The 20774-nt window shown below is 34.4% G+C and overlaps 1 protein-coding gene across 1 annotated transcript in view; it reads right to left on the reverse strand.

The window, feature by feature from the left end:
- Positions 1-260: 260 nt before the first annotated feature.
- Positions 261-20774, reverse strand: part of LOC111058811 (coiled-coil and C2 domain-containing protein 1-like) — a 36026-nt gene continuing 15512 nt past the window's right edge. Inside the window, exons 8-18 of the mRNA XM_039422938.1 lie at positions 19224-19443; positions 16183-16389; positions 14844-15008; positions 13367-13563; positions 11445-11576; positions 9048-9223; positions 8095-8215; positions 6459-6607; positions 4742-4792; positions 1821-1911; positions 261-814 (exon numbers count right to left, since the gene is read on the reverse strand). Of these exons, the coding sequence (XP_039278872.1) occupies positions 695-814; positions 1821-1911; positions 4742-4792; positions 6459-6607; positions 8095-8215; positions 9048-9223; positions 11445-11576; positions 13367-13563; positions 14844-15008; positions 16183-16389; positions 19224-19443 (1629 nt within the window). The 3' untranslated portion in view covers positions 261-694. The remainder of the gene's footprint in view (positions 815-1820; positions 1912-4741; positions 4793-6458; positions 6608-8094; positions 8216-9047; positions 9224-11444; positions 11577-13366; positions 13564-14843; positions 15009-16182; positions 16390-19223; positions 19444-20774) is intronic.

The following is a 20774-nucleotide window of genomic DNA, read 5'->3' on the forward strand; positions in this document are numbered from 1 at the left end:
GGAGGTTCTGTTTAGGGTGGAGAATACAGTTTCGTCGGCTCTATGAACACATATTGAACATCGTAATTCAAGTTGGATTTCTTCGAGGAAATTGTTCTAAACTAGTGTATATGGTATGGTTCCTGAAAAATTACCTGGTTTTGATGTTTATTCCATCTTTAATATCATTCAAATATGAATCAGCAGACCAGTTGAAAATAAATATTTAGCTTACATAGTTATAGAAACGAATTACACAGTAGAAAAATGAATTACACAAGTTATAAAAGCCTTGAAAGTTTATTATGAAATATAAAAGTTTCATCCTTTACAATTAAGTTAACATTGTCATCATACAAAACATAATTTGAAATATAGTTTCATGATGATGATACCAAATATAACATCTTCTTGATATCACAACAAATTCTCACAAGAAGCAAGCAGTAGAGAAGATATAATACTAGATCTCGGTAACTCAAGAATGAGGAAAAATGCTTCAGTATATTTTTATTAGAATTGTCATTCAATAAAATCCTATTGAAATGTATGAAACGTGGTAAGATATTGTAGACTATAGTATATAGAATATAGTTGAAGTAAACTCCATAGTAAATAAGATTCCATACTGGAAAAATATAACAATAGGGTAATAATAGGTAATAGCGCTTTTTGGTTCCAGACCAAATCCTCATAATGGTCTATGATATTCATATTAGTGATCAATTACTAGCCATTTTTCATTAACTTGTTCAACTTGCTTTGTTACAATGGGATTACGTATGCGCACTTTCACTTCCAGCTTCCCACCCACTGCTTTGCGTCCTTCCATCAACTGAAAAAAGTATTAAGTTTATTTTAATTAAGTTGAATAACAAACCGCTTATCAATAGTGGATTAGAAGAATGAAAAACATGAAAGCATTTTCAAGATAGAATCAAGTGAATTTGAAAATTTAAGAATGAAAATCCAATGTTGTTTATTCATTTAGTTTACAACAACTGCTATACAAATCATACGAATGATTTGGGAAGGGGTCTACAGGCTCAGCCCAAAACTGCCCCTTTCCTCAATTTTTATATGAATTGTCCCAGAATATAGGTTATGTTTTGTTCAATTTTATAAAGTAGTCAAGATCTTTAAATGAAAATACTATAGTGAGGTCCACGTTATAATGGCAGTGAAGAAAGGTAGCAGAACAACGTTGCCGATCCTATGTCTTGTCAATGCCTTCTATAGAAGGCAGCTAATACAGGTTTATTGTTGTAATATTAACTGCTCATTCTTGTTTAAAATTATCAATTATATTTTATTAAGCAATGAATAATATTTTTCAATAGTTTCATAATTAAGATAAAATATTTTGTTAATTGATTATTGATTCTACATTGTTAAAAGTCGATCTGGCAACAGAGCAAAGCGAGAAAGAGATAGCGCTATCCGCTTTGTTGATTGATAGACAAGGATAGCAATACCATTGCTAATTTAAACACTGCCAGTATAACGTGGACCTAACCATAGATTCTTAAGGTGCGTACAGATATACGCGCCGCGAACATGAGCAATTCACTTTTAATCAGCTGATTATATCTGTATTTTTCCAGAAACGGTAAGAAACAGATATAAAAAGCTTGACATCAGCTTATTAAAAGTGAATTGCTCATGTTCACGGCGAGTAAATCTGTACGCACCTTTATACTCAAGAGAAAACACTGGAATCATTTGAAACACTAAATCAGCACTGTTTTACAGTTCACTGTATAGAACATGTATTTTCATCTAAAATGAAGGAAAAATTACGAGACAAACTTCAATAGTTAGAACAAATAATGTAGACTTACATCGAATGAATCATGAATGGTGCATTTAGTTTCAAGTGGTTGCAGCTTCACGGTTGCTGTTCCAAGAAGAGTGTCCCCTCTGAAGAAACCCCTGAAAAATATTTCATGATTAAGCTGCTTTCCTTTTCTTTCAAAAATTGCCAAACTTTGAATCAATACAAAATATTACATACATTCTCCAAAAGTAAACTTGAATGAGATTTATTTTAGTTGATCAATTTTACTGTCAGCAATCTTCTTTTCAACGTTATGAGTAGTCTCCAGTGATCACAGCCATTCACTACTTCAGTACGTTTTACTATTTTGTTTTTATTTATTGAACAACCAAAAATTATATAGTAAAGGATGGTGCAGAGCCGATTGACGAATTTGTAAGGGTTATAAGAGTGATGAACCATTCAACTTGGACAAAAAATATTTAATGGGTTCAATTCAGTTTAAAATGTAGTTTTTGTTGTTAATTTTTGAAAATTATATCAGTTGAATGGCGGCCATCAGCAGCAATACACTGATGTAGCGTATTTTTGAAGTTTTAAAACGCATTTTGGCACACTGCGATTAGTAAGGCCTGGTTCTCTTCTCTGATTCGCTCCTTTAATTCTTCCAAGGTGTGTGGGCGTTGTTTAAAAACTTTATTTTTGAGGTAAACCCATAGAAAAAGATCGCATATGCTTAAATCAGGTGAGCGCGCTGGCCATAGTTCTTTGAGAATGGCAATATCACCGTTAATGTTACCTCCCAGTGTTATGTGACAATGTTACAAACGTTTCTGCGCCCCGAATTGGAAGAACTTGCTGAGGAACATGACTTGGGAGAAATATGATTTTAGCAGGATGAAGCTACAGCCCACACAGGGCGTATTTCAATGAATGGCAGCTTATCTCATAAAAGGTGGACTTGAGGCGGCCGGCACACTCATCCGATTCCAGCATATGCGATTTTTTCTATTGAGTTACCTGAAAAATTAAGTTTTCAAAGATCGCCCACACACATTGGAAGAACTAAAGGAGCGAATCAGAGAAGAGATTCAGGCCTTACCAATCGCAGGGTGCCAAAATACGTTTTAAAAATTCAAAAATACGCTACATTAGTGTATTGCTACTAATGACGGCCATTCAACTGATATCATTTTCAAAAATTAACAATAAAAACTTAATTTCAAACTGCATTGAGCAGATTTTTCCCAAGTTGAACGGTTCATTACTCTTATAGCCCTTCCAAACTCGCTCGTCAATCGGCTCTGCCCCACCTTGTACTATATAATTTTTGGTTGAAAACTATGAAAACTACTGTACTTCAAAATTCATAATTAATGAACACTTTTCGATCAAAACCTACTGACATTTCCTTTCACCAGGGGCTGTGGAAGATCGTTTTTTAAATTAGCAATCCAACAAAAATTGATAGCATTCAACCATTTGGGTGGTAAATTTTGGCAAAATGCTTCCAATTTGTAAAAGGAACAATACACAGTAAAGGTGGCTTTAGTGGAAAAGTTCAGTTCAAAACATTAGAAATGCAACAGCAGGCGTTCAAGACTAGGTTCATATTCTTATTACTGAGAAACAAATGCAGAAGTATCTAAATCAAGATTACATTGAGAAGAGTTAATCTATCAATCAAATTAGGCCTGGAAGCAAGACTTTAGGAGATTAAAAAGCAGTCAGCTATAGTGAGGTCCACGTTATAATGGCAGTATTTGATCAGCAATGGTGTCGATATCCTTGTCCATCATTCGACAAAGTAGATAGCACTATCATTTTCTAGCTCCGCAACATTGCCAGATCGTGTTTTAAAGATGTAAAAATGTAATTAATCAACAAACGCTTAATCCCAATTATGGAAATTTATTTTTTAATCATTGAAAAATATACTTTCTTGGTGCATAAAATAGAATTATCAGATATACCGGTATCAGCTATCCTCTATAGAAGGCAGTGGAAAGGCTTAGAATCGGCAACGATGTTCTTCTATCTTTCTTCACTGCCATTATAACGTGGACCTCATCATAGAGCATAATGTTGTGGAATATTCCTCTTGATAAATATATAGTCGTACTTCACGATCCATTAGATAGTTTTTGCACTTTAAACTCCTGCTCATTACTTTTAAATTGACGTAGTAAATAATTTGAGTAAGTACAAAAGGTAGTTTGGTACTAAAGGTAATTTTAATAAGTCTCCTTTAGGTAGAGTAAAACCCCTATCACTAGTTCGAAAGTGCTTATGCTAAATACCAAAGCCATTGTGTGTTTGGTGTCTGTACATGTGTGAGATGGAAGTACAGAAGTCAATACTGAAACCATTGTTGCAAAAGTTGAAGTTGAGTATGAATAATAGTTCATTTTAGATCTGAATAGATAGAGCAATAAGTGAGATGATATAGACAAGGTCTATAAATAAAGATTTTCAAGACCTTGGATATAGAGGATCTGAACAAAGAGGAATAAGGGGTTGATTGGAAATATCCTACATTCAATTAAATATCACACACACACCAACACACACACACAATAAAATGCCGTACATTCACCAACAACAAGCAGCTAAATAAAAGTTTGAAGCTCTTTAACTAATTTAATTATTCATTGATGCAAGGATGTAACTCCACCTTCTATCTATTGCACATTACCCAAAACGCGTTACTCACAGCGTAATCTATTGCACAATGAATTGGAACACTGGTGTTGAACCATTAAATACAAATGATAAATATTCGAGACGAGAATTTAATCGAAACATGAAGCTACTGAAGGAACCCATCCATTCTAGTCGTCTGCAGATTCGATCTGAAGCCATCCAAGAATAAATCATGATTCCGAGATCATAAATATTGTAAATGTAAAAAAATTGAAAAATAAATATTCAAATAAGATGTTTTACTTTAAAAATAATTCAATACTTCAATAACTAATAGCCTACCTAGGATGACAGAAGCAGCGAAACCAACTTAAAAATGAACTGCAAGTCAACCTGAAAAATAATTTAGTTGAAAAGGTTCCAAATTAAACAATTAAATGGATACTGACCAAATTTTGGTGCTTTTTAGATAAAAAATAAGATTATTTTGGGAATAAGTTGAAACTTAAAACGAAAAAATCTAACTATTACAGGTAAAAGAATTGTATCGATGATGATACATTGTAAAATGTAATAACTAACTCAGGTAGAAAATAGTTGACTATTACAAAATGAAAACTATCTAAATATTTAAGTAATATTATTGACATGCTATTTCAAGACAATTAGCAAACTGAGCTCACAATTCAAGGATCCTTTACTAAGGTGTGGAAAATGTTTAATTCATATCAAGCAAAAAAAGTCCTACGATCATAAAGAATTGAGCATTTGCTGTGAAGCATAGTTTGTTAATGTGTTAATAATGAGATATTCACTTCTATTGTAGTACTGGATAGAATTTACTTCATTATCAGATTGAATAAAACTAAATAATTAATCTATTGAATGAAGTTTTGAATTATAGCAACTTGATTTGGATCATCTAAATAGAAATGTTGTAATTTGTCTATGGATGTAATGTATTGAATAAGCTAGCAAAGCTGAGAATTAGCAAATTAACATAAAGGGAATGAATAACATTCAATATATAAGTTTTGTATAGAAGACAAAGAATATTAAGGTGCGTACAGATATTCGCGCCTCGAACACGCTCCGCACTCGCTCCGATCATGAACTTTACGCGAGATGTTACGCAAGGATTCGATAAAGGTTCGAAATATGTTCGAAGGATGATCGATCCGCTCTTTTCTTATTGTTGACTTCGCTACAACCTAACCTCACACATGTGATACGTTCAATCCAGCTGATCGGGTGACAAAACTAAATAAAATATTCTGACCAGGGGATTGCTGGGTAGCCTAATAATACATTATGTTTATATAATAAATTGATGATAAATATTATGATTATTGCATTTATTTTAATGTTTTATTATAAAAGGTAATGTCTGTCAATGTGTTGAAAGGTGAAAAGCTTGTTTGGGAGTTCGGCTTCTTTCTTCTAAATGCTAATATGCCGGTACCTATTATAATAAATGCTTCGATAACTTTACATTATTCAATTTAATAATTAATTATTAATTTTTATAGTTTTATTTTATAGTTTTATTTTTTATGGTTTTATTTTTTTTAACACAGAGATCCTAACTATTAACAAACATTACAAACAAAAACGTTGACCACGCATGCGCAACTATTGGTTCGACCTAGGAGCTTGGCAAGCTCGACCTCTGTTACACGCTCTTCTAGCGTTCCACTCTTGCTCCCCGGTCGATCATCAATCGATCTGCTCGAGTGACGTTCGATTGCGGAGCAGAGCGAAAGTCTGTACGCACCTTTAGATGGAGTTCAAATTAACGCCATGAAGTTAAGATGAGAGGTGAGAAAGGATAAAGGTTTTTGTTATAAAGGTCGGATACAAAACCCAAATCAGAGAATAATTTAGTTTAGAATTTTCACAAATCTAATGCTGCTTTATGCATCCAACACCCGTAGAAGGATGAAGCTTCCAAGCAAAAAGTATCAGTATTTGATGAATGAGGAGGATTCAACATGCATGAGCCCACTATACAAAGAGAGAGTTTTTTCAAAATAGCTGTGATAATCAGCAGCCAACTCACCCCTTTGACCAAATTTCGCACTTGATACTCTGCCGCTTGAATACCCTTTGGCATGTTCTGTTCCTTTGAATGGGAAGTGTGAATACAGCATTATAAATTGGGTTATTTGTGTTATAGATTACAACTGTTTTATCCTTGGGTGGATTATCCTGTAATAAAAATAATGAAAGTGATATACTCGTTTTTATATAATAACACTGGCTTTGTATATAATGATATGTCAAGAAATCATTATCTTTTGAAAATAATGCAGTGATAAAATTATGCTAAATAAAGCATAGCAAGTTTCTAACGTAGGCACAGAATACATACAGAATGGAAAGTATCAATCCAAACAATGCACTTTACATGACGCAAAGACTTGAGTGCATCAAGATCACGACACGTGACTGCGTCATCTTGTTGGAAATTAAAATTACCGCTATCCAGGTCTTTTGGTTGGCTCGCAGCAGAGAACGAGATCAATTGACCCGGATAAGTAAATTGATCCGAACCTTCCATCAATACTATTACAATGCTAAACTTTCTTTCAAGATGGCGGATTTTTGCGACAGGATACTAGCCGACTTTCCATTCTGTATCGTATTCTGTGATGGAGGTAAGCAATACAAGTGAAATACACGTTATACATCAGGTGGGATGTTCCAATTCCAAATTATAAAGAGGGATTTCGATTCCAACGTGAATCCAACGTAATTCCAAATTATAAAGAGGAATTTCGATTCCAACGTGAACATTCAGACATTATTCTAAACAATCTGAAATTAATGGAACATAAAATTCTCATAGAGAAAAATAATATTGTTGTTAAAATCATCTCAATGTGTTTACTTTGATAAAAGTACTGCAATATAAATTTAATGATGAAACAATTATCCTACTAAATAAAAGATTCTCGAAATCATCATTCAATAAATTATCGATTTGTTGTCAACATCCTACCAAACGGTTACACAAAGTTTGATCAATGGAGTTAATCTCCATTCAAAAATATTAATTTCAATCAGCAGTTGAAAATTTAACTATAAATTGAGTTGTTGCAACCAGTTTACAACCAGTTATCGATAGACTTGACCTTCCGGCAATCGCGCTGTTGTACAAAGTACAACAGTGTCAGTTTTTTTGCTGCACAAAACTATTGAATGGGGTGGTGTCAGTGAATGAGTCACCTATGCATCCAAAACTTTCCCCTCATCACTCCACTGAGTTGCAGTATCAACCGAGCAATGGTTCAGTCTTTAGGTGCCATTTAGTCGCGACAGTGCATAAGTCGCACTGTGCATAAGATAGGGAAAGACTGTATACGGGGACTGTAAACGAACCAATAACACAGAATTGATGGCTTTGCTTGATGTACCTTATTGGGCTATGAAATGGTAATCATCCAAATGTTCATGGGCGTAAAATAATCCAAGAAGATGGAAAAAGTAATTATACAATAGATTAATATGTTTTGACAGTACACAGAGTACATAACACTTGGAAAATTAGATGTTTTACAAAATAAAACACGCGACTGCTCGTGTGATTGATTAGGGCGCGACTACCGGAAGGTTAAACCAGCACATAGGGACCGTACTTATTACTCAAGTATTGAAAGTAATTGAACAATGTATCATTTGAAACAGTTACTCACACTGGGAAATGGAAATTCGAATCTCACATAGGTGTCCACTTCTTTTGGGTTAGGCACACAGTAGTTGACGCCTTGAACAATTGTCAATTGCAGGTCGTTGTCTGTCAAATCCGTATTGCACCTGGTATTACAAAGATATATGATCAACGTAAGATTCATAGGCTAGATTCAAATTGCCAAAATAATTTATGGTTCATTCGTTTGACCTCGTATAACGCGATAATAAGGCTTCCTTTATTCAAATTCAATTTTGCTTTGATCGCTGCCGTATTTAATACAGTATCTCAATCAATCAAACTAGAAACTCAGTACAAGTAATTCCTTCGAAAAGAGAAGAGAATGTAAGTGATTTTTTGCCTATTTTGAGCGTCGTCAAAATTGACATTAAATCTGTCAAAATACCATCAAATAAAGCCTACATATTAGAATCACAAATCTTTGTTTTGACGTAATCATGTGAATTGATCCAAATAAATGTCACAATGGCTGCCATTTCTTTCGTGAAAATTTTTCAATATAAAAACTAGGATAGTAATCTGCACTCATTACTTAGAAAAACATCATAGCAGTTACTGATTACTTCCAAAATATCGTGGGATACAAATAAAAAAAAAAATGATATACAATCAATTAACAACTACCAGCTACAACAATAATTATTGTGCCGACTATTGATCTAAATTAGCTGAAATAAATAAAAAATGGAAATGATGAATTTCTCCAAAAAATTATGATGGATTAATTACGAAGAATTACTATTAGTAGGCCTACCCTTATATAATTTAATTTCAGACACGACTAGATGTGTCTTTAAATGTGATAAATCCCCGAAACTAGGGTATCCTGGTAAATCCCCTTAATCAAAGGTAATAGTAATTGTTTGAAATTAAACTTCCAAGTAGCCCTATCAAAATACTTGAACAATTAAAATGGAGGATGAATAATATACTTACTGTACAATAGAAAATGATTTAGTTTCGTAATGGAATCTCGGTACCGGGTCGTTCTTCCTGTTTGAAACTTTAACCACGTCTAAATCTTTTTTTGTGTTTAGAGCCAACTGTTCGAATCGATTAGCGCTGGCCACATCTCCAATCGCCTTGAAGTGATTTCTAGTCTGCATACACATCTAATCACAGAAAATAATCAAATATCACTATTTTCATCAAATGACGCAATCATAAAAGCGATTACAAGGAGCGTTAAATAAGTAACGAGACAAATTACCACTCCTCAAAAACTGCTGAATTGATTTACATAAAACTTATTGAACGCACCTCGTATTATTTAAACTCAACTAAATGATTTATCTTGAATTTCACTTTCCTTCACGAACTGCTTGTTAAATGATCACTTTTCAATACTTGAGTTATTTCAGTTATAATCAGACTGCTATGTCGTAACTTAAGTATTGATGTCATTTGTATATTACTTTTTCCAAATGGAAACAGTAACTATATCTTTCTAGTTCATTTTCATTCACTACTCCATGAATATAAATTGCAGCTCAAAACCTTTCAATGGAGGCAATTTTATTCTGAGGATCACTATAATTTGATTGTCAAATTTTGATATTCTAACTATTGGTCCATCTAAAAAACAAACAGCGCTGGGTAGGGCAACTGAAATTCTTTTTATAAAATTAGTTGAGTTTCATGTCAAAGTTTCAATTCGCTTGATAAGTGAGCTATTTTGACAAGATTGAACAATAATTATTGTTTCTCTGAGACCAGTTCAATAGAAATTAAGAAGTCCTGTAACTCAGTATCTTGCACACAAGACGTAAATTTCAAGGCGTTTGTAGTAATAAATTCATAGGTGTAATCAATAATGTGGTTTTTTAATACAAGACTTGTAAATTTTTATGAAATAGGCTTCAGACTCAGAAATAGTGCATGACAACAAAATCATAAATAGAAAAATAAGATTCAATTCAAATAGAGAATGGCTAAATAATACACATTATACAAACAAGCTAAATTACGAGGGTAGACTGATAACTAATGCACACATGCTTTGTAGAGCACAAACTAAATAAACTTCAGAAGCGCGCCTGGTGGCATGTAGTAGTACTATTTCTCCTCTACACGGCTGCGCAGTTTGAAGGCATTGTGCTCATCCAGTTTGGTTTGGTTAGTGAAAGTATGGCATCGTGTTTTGGTGTTATGTCAACGTGAATTAAACAACGCGCTGTTATCGAATTTTTAACTGCTGAGAAAGTGAATCCTAGTGAGATTCATCGTCGTTTAAAGGCTGTTTATTGTGACGATACTGTTGAAAGGTCTACCGTGAATCGATGGGTTATAAAATTCTGAGATTGCCAACCTGGAAAAGCCTCAATTGTTGATGAAACACGCAGCGGACGTCCAAGCTCTGCCACAGACGATAATCATCATAAACTCGTCGAAGACTCGATTCAAAATGACCGGCGAATCACTCAACAGCATATCGCAAACCAAGTTGGAATATCCAAGTAACATGTCGGCCTCATTATTGAACAATTGGGATACCATAAAATCTGTGCACGATGGGTACCACGCCGTCTGACAGACGAGAATAAACAGCATTGATTGGAATGCTGGGAACAATTTGAAGTGCTACCATTAGGAAGGAGACGACTTCATAGATCATTATTGAGAAGAATCAAGAATTAAATAACCTTTAAACGACGATGAATCTCACCTGGATTCACTTTCTCAGCAGTCACAAATTCGATAACAGCGCGTTGTTTAATTCGCGTTTACATAACACCAGAACACGATGCCATTCTTTCACTAACCAAACCAAACTGGATGAACACAACACTTTCAAACTATGCAGCCGTGTAGAGGATAAATAGAACTTCCACATGCCACCAGGCTTGCTTCTGGGGGTTATTTGGTTTGTGCTCTACAAGCATGTGTGCATTACTTATCAGCCTACCCTCGTAATTAGAATCTAATTAGAAATTAATAGAATCACTACGGTAGTAAGTAGCCTTTCTATTTTTTTTTTGATCACACGTCCGGTTTCGGATAAATACCAGAGAACGGTCGTCTCAAAAAGGTACTTGTGATACTATGTAATACAATTATCAAGCAACCTTATAAAAATACAATATAATTGAACAATATTTACAACAATAAGGTCTATAATTGATGACTTTTAACATCATTGAATGATAATGTCTACATTTTATTTTGAAAACCTATCTCTCAATTAGATAGTTTTAGTAATTTATCGTTTAGTAACATTATTCTAGATGAAAATGGCACTACTATTTCTTCCAAGCAGCTTCAATATATTATTTTACTAACTGATCAGCTTACAAATGGAATAGTAAAAAAAATTGTAAATTAGTATGAATTTACCTTGAGCTGGCTCACTAGATCACTCTCGAGTTTTACATAGATGTCAGTGTCTGAGTTGGGAACACACTCTTCCGCCAATACTACGTCAAACTCGGTTTCGAGAGCTTCCTTCGCCGAAGGTGGAGCAGGAACCTGATGCCAAACAATATTTCATAAGAATCACAAAATAATCAATTTCATCAGGATAGATTCCTATTAACAATATGCATTTATTCACATCAATATGGGAGAACAAAGGAAATCCCCAAAAATTGCTCCCCAATCGAGAAAATTGAAATAATCGCAATACAAAGAAAATTAAATGTTTGAGAGAAAAATCTCAATCACCTTTCAATAAAAAAAAATCAGGTTAACCTATGTTGATCATGCATCTACCTCAAGATTTAATTTTATTGCCGAATAAAGGCGCATTTTCGTTTGTGCGTAAATTTCCGCAGTAGACGAAGACAAGCATTGTTGACATTCATATTGTCCAAATTTCAAGTGTGCTAAAACAGCTGATCGAATAACTTTTCATTATTTGTCTTTATTATTAAAGAATTAATCATTTCTAATAATATCAAAATATTGTCATTTAAAAGTTTAAAAAAGTATAAGCTCAACCTGCCCCATTAAAACATAATTGAACATAATCTTTTAGGTTATGTAGACAAATTGAAATCAACCCAATCTGAGATCCTCTCCCTGTCGTGGTCGACGACGGCATTTACGCACAAACGAAACCCCAGCTTAAGGTATAATAATAATATCGAGTGACCTGGCTGGCTCAGGTCTGGTGTCAGACTTTCAGATCGCAACTGATCAATTTCAGGGCCTCTGACATGACCTGACGACTGCTTTTTAGGCAGCCGGGACTGACGGTTTAACGTGTCCATCCGAAACACGGGAGTGGCGTAAATGCGCACAAACTAAACCCCAGCTTTAAATTTAAATTAGCGAGCTTGTCGACATAGTACGTTTTTATGAAGAGAAGCTTGTAACTTGAATAGAGTTAAGAGCAAGTTAAGATCAACGCATACAGCATCATACAGACGAACAAAAATATCAAACGTCTGCCTGCAGACGTAAGAGACATATGCAGACAGACTGCTGTGTGCGTTGCAACATTCGAACACCTGGGGAGGGATGTTTCCCTCCTGTCTGCATACGTCCGTCTGGTACTGTGTGCGTTTGCCTCAACTCGTATATTGGAAGCTTCAGCTCACATTGATCTGAATAAAATATTCTGCAATGCAATTTTACAGTGAGGGCATCTACGTACAGTACTGTTATCACTCTTGAAGAATATACAGCGAAAATACGTACCAAATTCATGTACTCAAAAATATGAGAATACCATCGTTGAAGATGAATCTTCATCTTGATGAAGATTGAATCATCTTATTCAACCTTGATGAATCTTCAACAAGATGAGAAAAAATTGAGAACATAATCTTTGAAGATGAATCTTCATCTTGATGATGATTGAACCATCTTATTCAATCTTGATGAATCAGTTTTTGATGAATCTTCAACAAGATGAGAAAAAATTGACCGGTATGCATTACAGTCTTCTACCGCTGCTCCAGTCTTCGTTTAATTTACCACAAAAGACGGTTAAATTTTAACCGTGATTAATTTCACGAGAACCAATCAGAGACGCCGTCTATTCTTAAAGGCCTACTCTGATTGGTTCTCGAGAAATTAATCACAGTTTAAATTTAGCCGGCTTTTGTGCAAACGGAAAATATTGTTATAGCATAATTACCATTAACTCATTACTTATAACCAAATATGTTTTTTTTAGATTGATTTCTACATTTCGATGCAGGTTTTATGCCTAGTGAGACCGGACTCCCCGATCACATGATAATGTGTTCAAAATGTAGCACAGACGTATGTAGACATCGAAAAAATAGGATGTACTGATTTATTTTAATTACCGTGTCCATGTCGACAGGCAACCCATTGTTGGAAGCCTCGATGAGTGCATCGAATCCTTTAGCAACTCGTAGATATTCTTTGGCCTGGTTGATTTCGCCGTTCTTTTTCGCCTCCAGTGCAGCCACTTTAAACTCTTTCTGTCGTAGAGTCAACAAGCTCAGTTGCCGTTCTACTCTGGAGCCAGCTTTCTTGCGAACTGGAATAGAATGAAGGGAAGTTGAATTGGAAAGTCAGGTTTAAAATGTTCCCAAATAAGTTAATATTTTCCAATTCAGTGTTGAATGGATTATTCAAATTTGATTACTAATTTGATTTTTAATGCATCTAAGTTCAAAATTCTGGTTTTTATGAATATTTTCAGACTGAAAATGATGGAAAAGTGAAAATAATATCTAAAAATTCGACTGAGTCATTGTTAATATTGTAGAACCGTTCCATGATTGAATAAAAAAACAAATATGTTGTCAAATTCTACACTGTTTTATTTGGTACACGACCATGGTTTCTTGACCACACCGGTGTGCCAAATAAAACAGTGTAGAATTTGACAACATATTTGTGTTTTTATTCAAAAATAATATCTCTTTTTGAACTTGGTCATTTTAAGAAAACTTGGAAGAGAATGTTAATCTTAATGTTAGCATGTTAACCTAATTTTTTTACTCCCAATCATTGAATGAGCGAAGCGAATTCTATGTTTCAAGTCAATCGGTGTTTGTCTGTCTGTTTGTTTGTTTGTACCGCAGTTACAGTCGCAGTTATGGTCCGATTTTGATAAAATTTGCTGTACAAGTACTTTGAAACAAGGCGCAGAAACATATCATAAATTCATCCCCGTTTCAAGATGGCGGCCCTTTATTCGGAAATTTAACCCTAAAAATCAACCTCACTTCTATCGGATCAGGTTCAAATTGGGCTCATTTTCAAGTTCCAAATTTCAAGTTTCAGATTTTTTATCTCTTCAACCGTACATACTAGCTCAAAATTGTAAATGAACTTCTATTTCTCAGCGTCCTCCACCGATCCTATTGCATATATCATCATACTCTAAATCCGATTTGTATGTGTGTTTGTGTGTGAATAGGCGGGCGTGTGTGAGTAGTGATGTTAGTGAGTGTAGCGAGTTCTACTGTTCTCCGAACTACTAGTTATATGTGATATTTGTTATTGAAATAAAAGAAATATATGAAAATGAAATATGATGCATTAAAAGGAAATACATGAGTATAGCTGACTCCTCATGTTCATTAATTTAAAATACATTGAGCGACATTTATTGTACTTATTGCACATTTTGTACTTATTTAGACATTGGAGACATTTATTTGTGAAGTAATTGCACGATTTTTTCAAACGTTTTCTATTAAAAAGAGAAAGAGGCAATATTATTAAATAGAGAATAATAATTAAGATAGATCATTTTTTTTAAAAAAAGCTAGTGACGTTTTTCCTATTGATAAAATCAAGAGCATTCACCGTTTTCTTTTGGAGGTGCCTCTTTGTCCTCTGCACTTTCGGGCTGCGATTTGGTTGGCTGCTCTGGAGGTGGTGCGGATGTGGATGCGGGGGCAGTTGGCACCACTGGGGCTGACGGAGGCGGCTTCACTATTGCACTTCCCTTTACAGGAATAGGTGCATAACCTGATTTCAAAAATAACAAAAAATTATTCCAATTATTATTCTATAATAGATAGATATCTACATTTGTGTTTCACTACAAATACAAAACAATGAATTAAATTAGATTTGAAAATAATTATTTTGTCTTGGATTTGAACATCATAGATTGAACTTGACATCAACGATTTGGATTAAGAAAACTTGTAAATATGAAATTGTTTCAAATCAATTTATATTTTGAATTATTACTCACTTGTAATTATAATTGACCAAAATTGTGAAATCGAACGCTTTTCTTCATGCAACACCCTCGGTTGCACGAATTTGCTTTCACTTCAAAAGCTTGCATGAAAAAGAAATCGACTTATATTTTCTTAGAACTATCTATGTATTACTTGGAAATGATTTTATTTCTCATTATTTCTTGATTACCGAATACATTCAAGTTGTTTAAAAGCTCGCACAAACTCATACTAGTTGAAGTGCGATTTCCTTAAATTTTACATTGATATACATTTTATTATAATATAAAGATCTCAATAAAAATAATAACCTAGATTTTTACTGTGATAATAACTGTAAAATTGAGAATGTGATTCACGAGAACTCAGTGAATTACGAATAAGATACATGAGTATTTCTGAATTCAAATCTGTACTTCTGTATTGAATGCAAAATACTTGAAATTAAATAATATTCAGACTAGGTGGGATTTTTTTGCAAGACTGACCACCGCAAGCCATACGAATATTATATTATTTTACTTCAAATTGTTTAAAATATTATGAAAATAGTACAATATAAGATTCTAAATTTCGAACTATTCTGATACTCGTCGCCAGCTCATAAACCAATAAGGCTTTGCTGGATTTTGCGCAGATTAATTTCGAGAAGTTCCATATCTTCTTAAAAAAAGTATGTAATCAGGGCTACTTATTTCTATCTATAAAATAGTAGTATAGTACCCTTTTAAACCTGAAGATGGTGTGGAACATCGAAACTAGTCGCTTTAATTTGTATTTTCAATCTATTATTTTATAATAATTTCAAAAAAGGGTACTATAATACTATTTTATAAATAGTTTTGAGAAGTTTAACATGATCTTTTTTGTACTTTAGAATCATTTCATATTATATATTGTTCAAGTATTATTTACTGAAGCAATAAATGAATTTGAAAGAATGTGTGAATTACCTGGAGGATTGGGCAGTTCGTCAACAGGGATGGGTTTGCCAGCATTGTTCAATCGGATGGCATCCTTGTATTGCTTGACTATGCGACCCATCTGTCGTGCCTTCCTGGAGTTTTCTGCCTGTTGGGCGGCTGCTTCCTGCGACTCGTATAGCTTCAATCGCGCCTCCAACGCTTCACCCACGCTACTGTAGTTCACTTCGTACACTTCTGCAAAAGTAACATTTACAGGGTCTGTATAATAAGTAACCGGACTGACCTTGGGAAAATTTTTATTGGCAAAATATGTACAATTTTTCTTTAGGAATCTTCAAAGTAGTCCCTATTGGAATCGATAACACGCTGATACCGGATTTTCCAATCCCTGAACACTCCCTGGAAGTCGGCAACCTCTATGCTGTCTAGAGCCCTCGTCGTAGCAGGTTGAACGTTTTCCAGAGTCCCAAACCGCGTCCCCTTAAGTTGTCTCTTGATCTTGGGGAGCAAAAAGAAGTCCGTTGGTGCCATATCCGGGCTGTAAGGAGGATGTGGCAACATTACCCTCGACTGTTTGGCCAGCTGCTCGGTGACGAGGATTCACAGTTTGTCCCGATGGCACAAAATCTTTGTGAACGGCCAGTACTACAGAGAGATGCTCCGTCGACTAACCGCCCGAGTTCATCCGTCCGGGGATTGCCGATTCTTGGATACTCCATCACGACAATGCTCCGTCGCACACCTGCCTGCTCGTCACCGAAACAGTCGAGGGTAATGTTGCCACATCCTCCTTACAGCCCGGATATGGCACCAACGGACTTCTTTTTGCTCCCCAAGATCAAGAGACAACTTAAGGGGACGCGGTTTGGGACTCTGGAAAACGTTCAACCTGCTACGACGAGGGCTCTAGACAGCATAGAGGTTGCCGACTTCCAGGGAGTGTTCAGGGATTGGAAAATCCGGTATCAGCGTGTTATCGATTCCAATAGGGACTACTTTGAAGATTCCTAAAGAAAAATTGTACATATTTTGCCAATAACATTTTTCTTAAGTTCAGTCCGGTTACTTATTATACAGACCCTCTATATACAGAGAAAATAGGATATATATAGATTTTTAAAAACTTCTTGAAAACTTACATACTACAGGAATTCTTTATGGCTATACCATCTTCTTCAACTGATGAGTCGTAGTGATGTTGGGTAGTTGGATTTATAAACTGTAGTTTGAAATTCAAACTACACAACATAGCTACGACTCACCAGTTGAAAAAGATGGTATAGCCATAGAAAATTCCTGTACTATGAAGTTCTAAAATCTATCTGTACCGTGTTTTCTGTAACTCTAAAGAGTCTATTATTTCGCTAATTTTATACCTTGTTTATTTTATGTGCTGCATGTATCTTACTGTTTGTGTACAAATAAAATAATAATACTACCTTAATCAATACCAATCAACTAAGGATGAAAACCATGGAATAATGGAAACAATTGTATTGCCTTGTAGAATAGATAAAAATACAACCAAATTTTGGGGAGTTCCTCAGATCTGCCAGTTCTTAAATTGTCTAATGTATAAAAATTAGATGAACATATCTAGAACGGTTCTAATTAATTATGTTTAAAAGGTAAAAGGAAAGGTTGGGTAGATTAGGTTTTGACTTTAAATGGTAATATAATTTTAAATGTTTTTATAATTTTAGATAATAGACACAAATAACGAAGAATTGAAATACTTGCGGATTTGAAACAGCAGACAATATGGATGAAACCCAGAATTTTTCCCGTTCTTGGAGTCAAACTTCGGCTTTGTTCGTTCGCAATCGGTAGTTTTCGTTGAAAGTTATCAAATCAGCTGTGAGGCTTTCACACACGTGATCATGCAAACATTAATTTCAAAAGCTCCCTGCAATTTTGCAACTCCAAAGACCAGTATCCACAAAGATTGTACACAGCTCAATTATAAAAAATAATTCACTAACCAATTGTAGCAGACATAGCTAATTCATAATAAATGAATTTAAATTAAATCTCCAAAATAGAAATGAAAAAATAACTTTAATAATTGCAATAAAATATAATGTATATAATCGAGTCAAAAAGGGATTGCAGAAGGCAACTTCAATAACTTCTATCTCCTATCTTCTAAAGATATAGTTCTTTCACGACAGAAATTTGTAACCAGAGTGTAGAGATTAGCTAACCACTAACTCACTGATATCAGATACCCGACTAGAATTGAATATAATTTAACCTAATTACTAACAATAATTTGTCTAGCTGTTTGCTCATATTGCAAGGCAATCATGTTAATTGAAAAAGGTAACATTTAAAGATTGCAGTACAATTTTGAAAAAAAAATGATTCAGATGGAAATTACTGTGATATTGCAATTATTCAAATGCTAATGAATTCATCATTATTATTAAACGAAAATCCAAATTAAATGCTGTAATTCACCCCGAAGACTTCTGTTACTGCGAACATTGACAACAGGGCAAACAGCTAGATGGAAATCATCAAATCAAATTCCCATCTAGCTGTTTACCCTGTTGTAAATGTTTGCAGTAGCAGAAGTCTTGGGGGTGAATTACAGCATTTAATTTGGATTTTCGTTTAATAATAATACTAATAATATATGATTCAGTTTTTACCCATACAGGAGATCTTAATTCGATAGTTCCAAATTTGTCACATGAAACAATGTGACACGATAAATACAAAAATCTTTGAATATAAATTTTGTCACATTGTTTCATCTAGTTACACAAACCAGACTATTATAACTGTTTGGATCAAATACATTGAAATTTATTCATAAACTTATTCATCGAACATTGTGTGTTGCAGAGGTTCACTGAAATTTAAAACAATTTTAAACATAATATAATTCAGTTAGATTTATGAGGAGCTTCTTTTTCGGGAATTAGTTGCATTGCTTGGGATAGTTATCAGGTGCTTGACGCTTCTGAATTGAATTAAAAATTTATGAGGAGCTTCTTATTCGGGAATTGATTGCATTGTTTGGGATAGTTATGAGGTGTTTGAGGCTTCAAACAAAGTAATACCAGCTGTTTCAGGTTGCTGTTCCTCGGCAGGTTGGACTGACATGGGGGGCTGATCAGCTGAGTGCTGTTTCTCGTCTTGTTGCTTGGGGGAAACAGTCGGGATGAAGCTGGGCGACTGCTGTTGCTTCACAGTTCCCTCATCTGCATCGGGAGGTGGCGGCATCTCACTCAGGTCCACCGTTTTGCCCTCCTCAGCCGCCTCAATTACCTTGTCGAATTGCTGAAACAGAACACAACAAACATGTAGAATAATAGAATAAACTGTGTTTGTCGTGATGAAATGGAATAAAATGTTAACAACGTACTGAATAATTTTATTAGTGATTAATAAGAGATTAAGGCACAGTATACATAGTAGTCATGTAAAAAGTATTGGTTGGATAGGCGTTTGATTGACAGTTCCCATTCTGTATCTATTCTGTCATTAAGGGCCGGTTTCCGAGCTCGGGATTTAGCTAAGTTCTAGACTTTAAATCAAATCAAATCAAATCAAAATTGTTTATTGTCATTACAAAACAAATTGTATAACAAGGTCAGGTACATTCACAATATAACATTCTTCATTCATCAATACAATATAAGTATGGTAACGTTTTGTAACACTAACAATAATAATAGTAATAACAAATCAACAATATAAAAACAGGACAAGAACAATAATATTCTATATGTCTATAGATGTGTTATCAAATGTCAAACATTCTACAAACTCATTAACACTATAGACACAAAGCTCACACAACATATCTTTCACACATTATTTAAAACTGCTCATATTTAATTCTCTGACTTCCGTTGGCAACAAGTTATAAATTTTCTTACCAAATTCATGAAAACTGTTCAGAGTTAGTTGTAAGTTACATTGACTTCTATGCAACAATGTCTTCTGGCGTGTTCCATAATTGTGAATGTAATTATTTGTCTGCATTTCATGCATGTAACTTTTTACATACAACAGACACTCAAGAATAAAAAGAGATGGAACCGTGAGTATTCTTAGCTCTCTGATCAAAGGTTTACAATGAGTTCTACAGTGGACATTAAAAATAGCTCTCACAGCTCTTTTTTGTAAAATCATGAGCTTTTTCATTTCAGACGAGTGTCCCCAAACCACTATGCCATATGACAAATGACTTTGAATGTGTGCATAGTAAATTGACAGCAATACATCAACATTGACAAAAGGTCTAAATTTCCTGATGAGAAATACACCCCTAGCAACTTTTTTACTTATATTTTCAATGTGTATGCCCCATTTCATGTTTGACTCTAACGTCACACCCAGAAACTTCACCTCCCCATTTTCTGAATAATTAGCCAAGGAAAAATTCATCGTTTGGGTTTTGTTGCTGTTCAGACTAAGTGAGTTGGCTGCTGTCCAGTCTTTTATAACAGTATTTGCATCATTTATAAAACGTTCAACTGAATTTAAACATTTATTATTTACCTGAATTGCCAAGTCATCAGCATACATGTATGTATTCACTCTATCGTCTCCTATCGCTAATGGTAAGTCATTAACATATATTATAAACAATGTGGGTCCTAATA

Source organism: Nilaparvata lugens, chromosome 3, assembly GCF_014356525.2.
Source record: "Nilaparvata lugens isolate BPH chromosome 3, ASM1435652v1, whole genome shotgun sequence".
NCBI classification, from domain to species: Eukaryota; Metazoa; Arthropoda; class Insecta; order Hemiptera; family Delphacidae; genus Nilaparvata; species Nilaparvata lugens.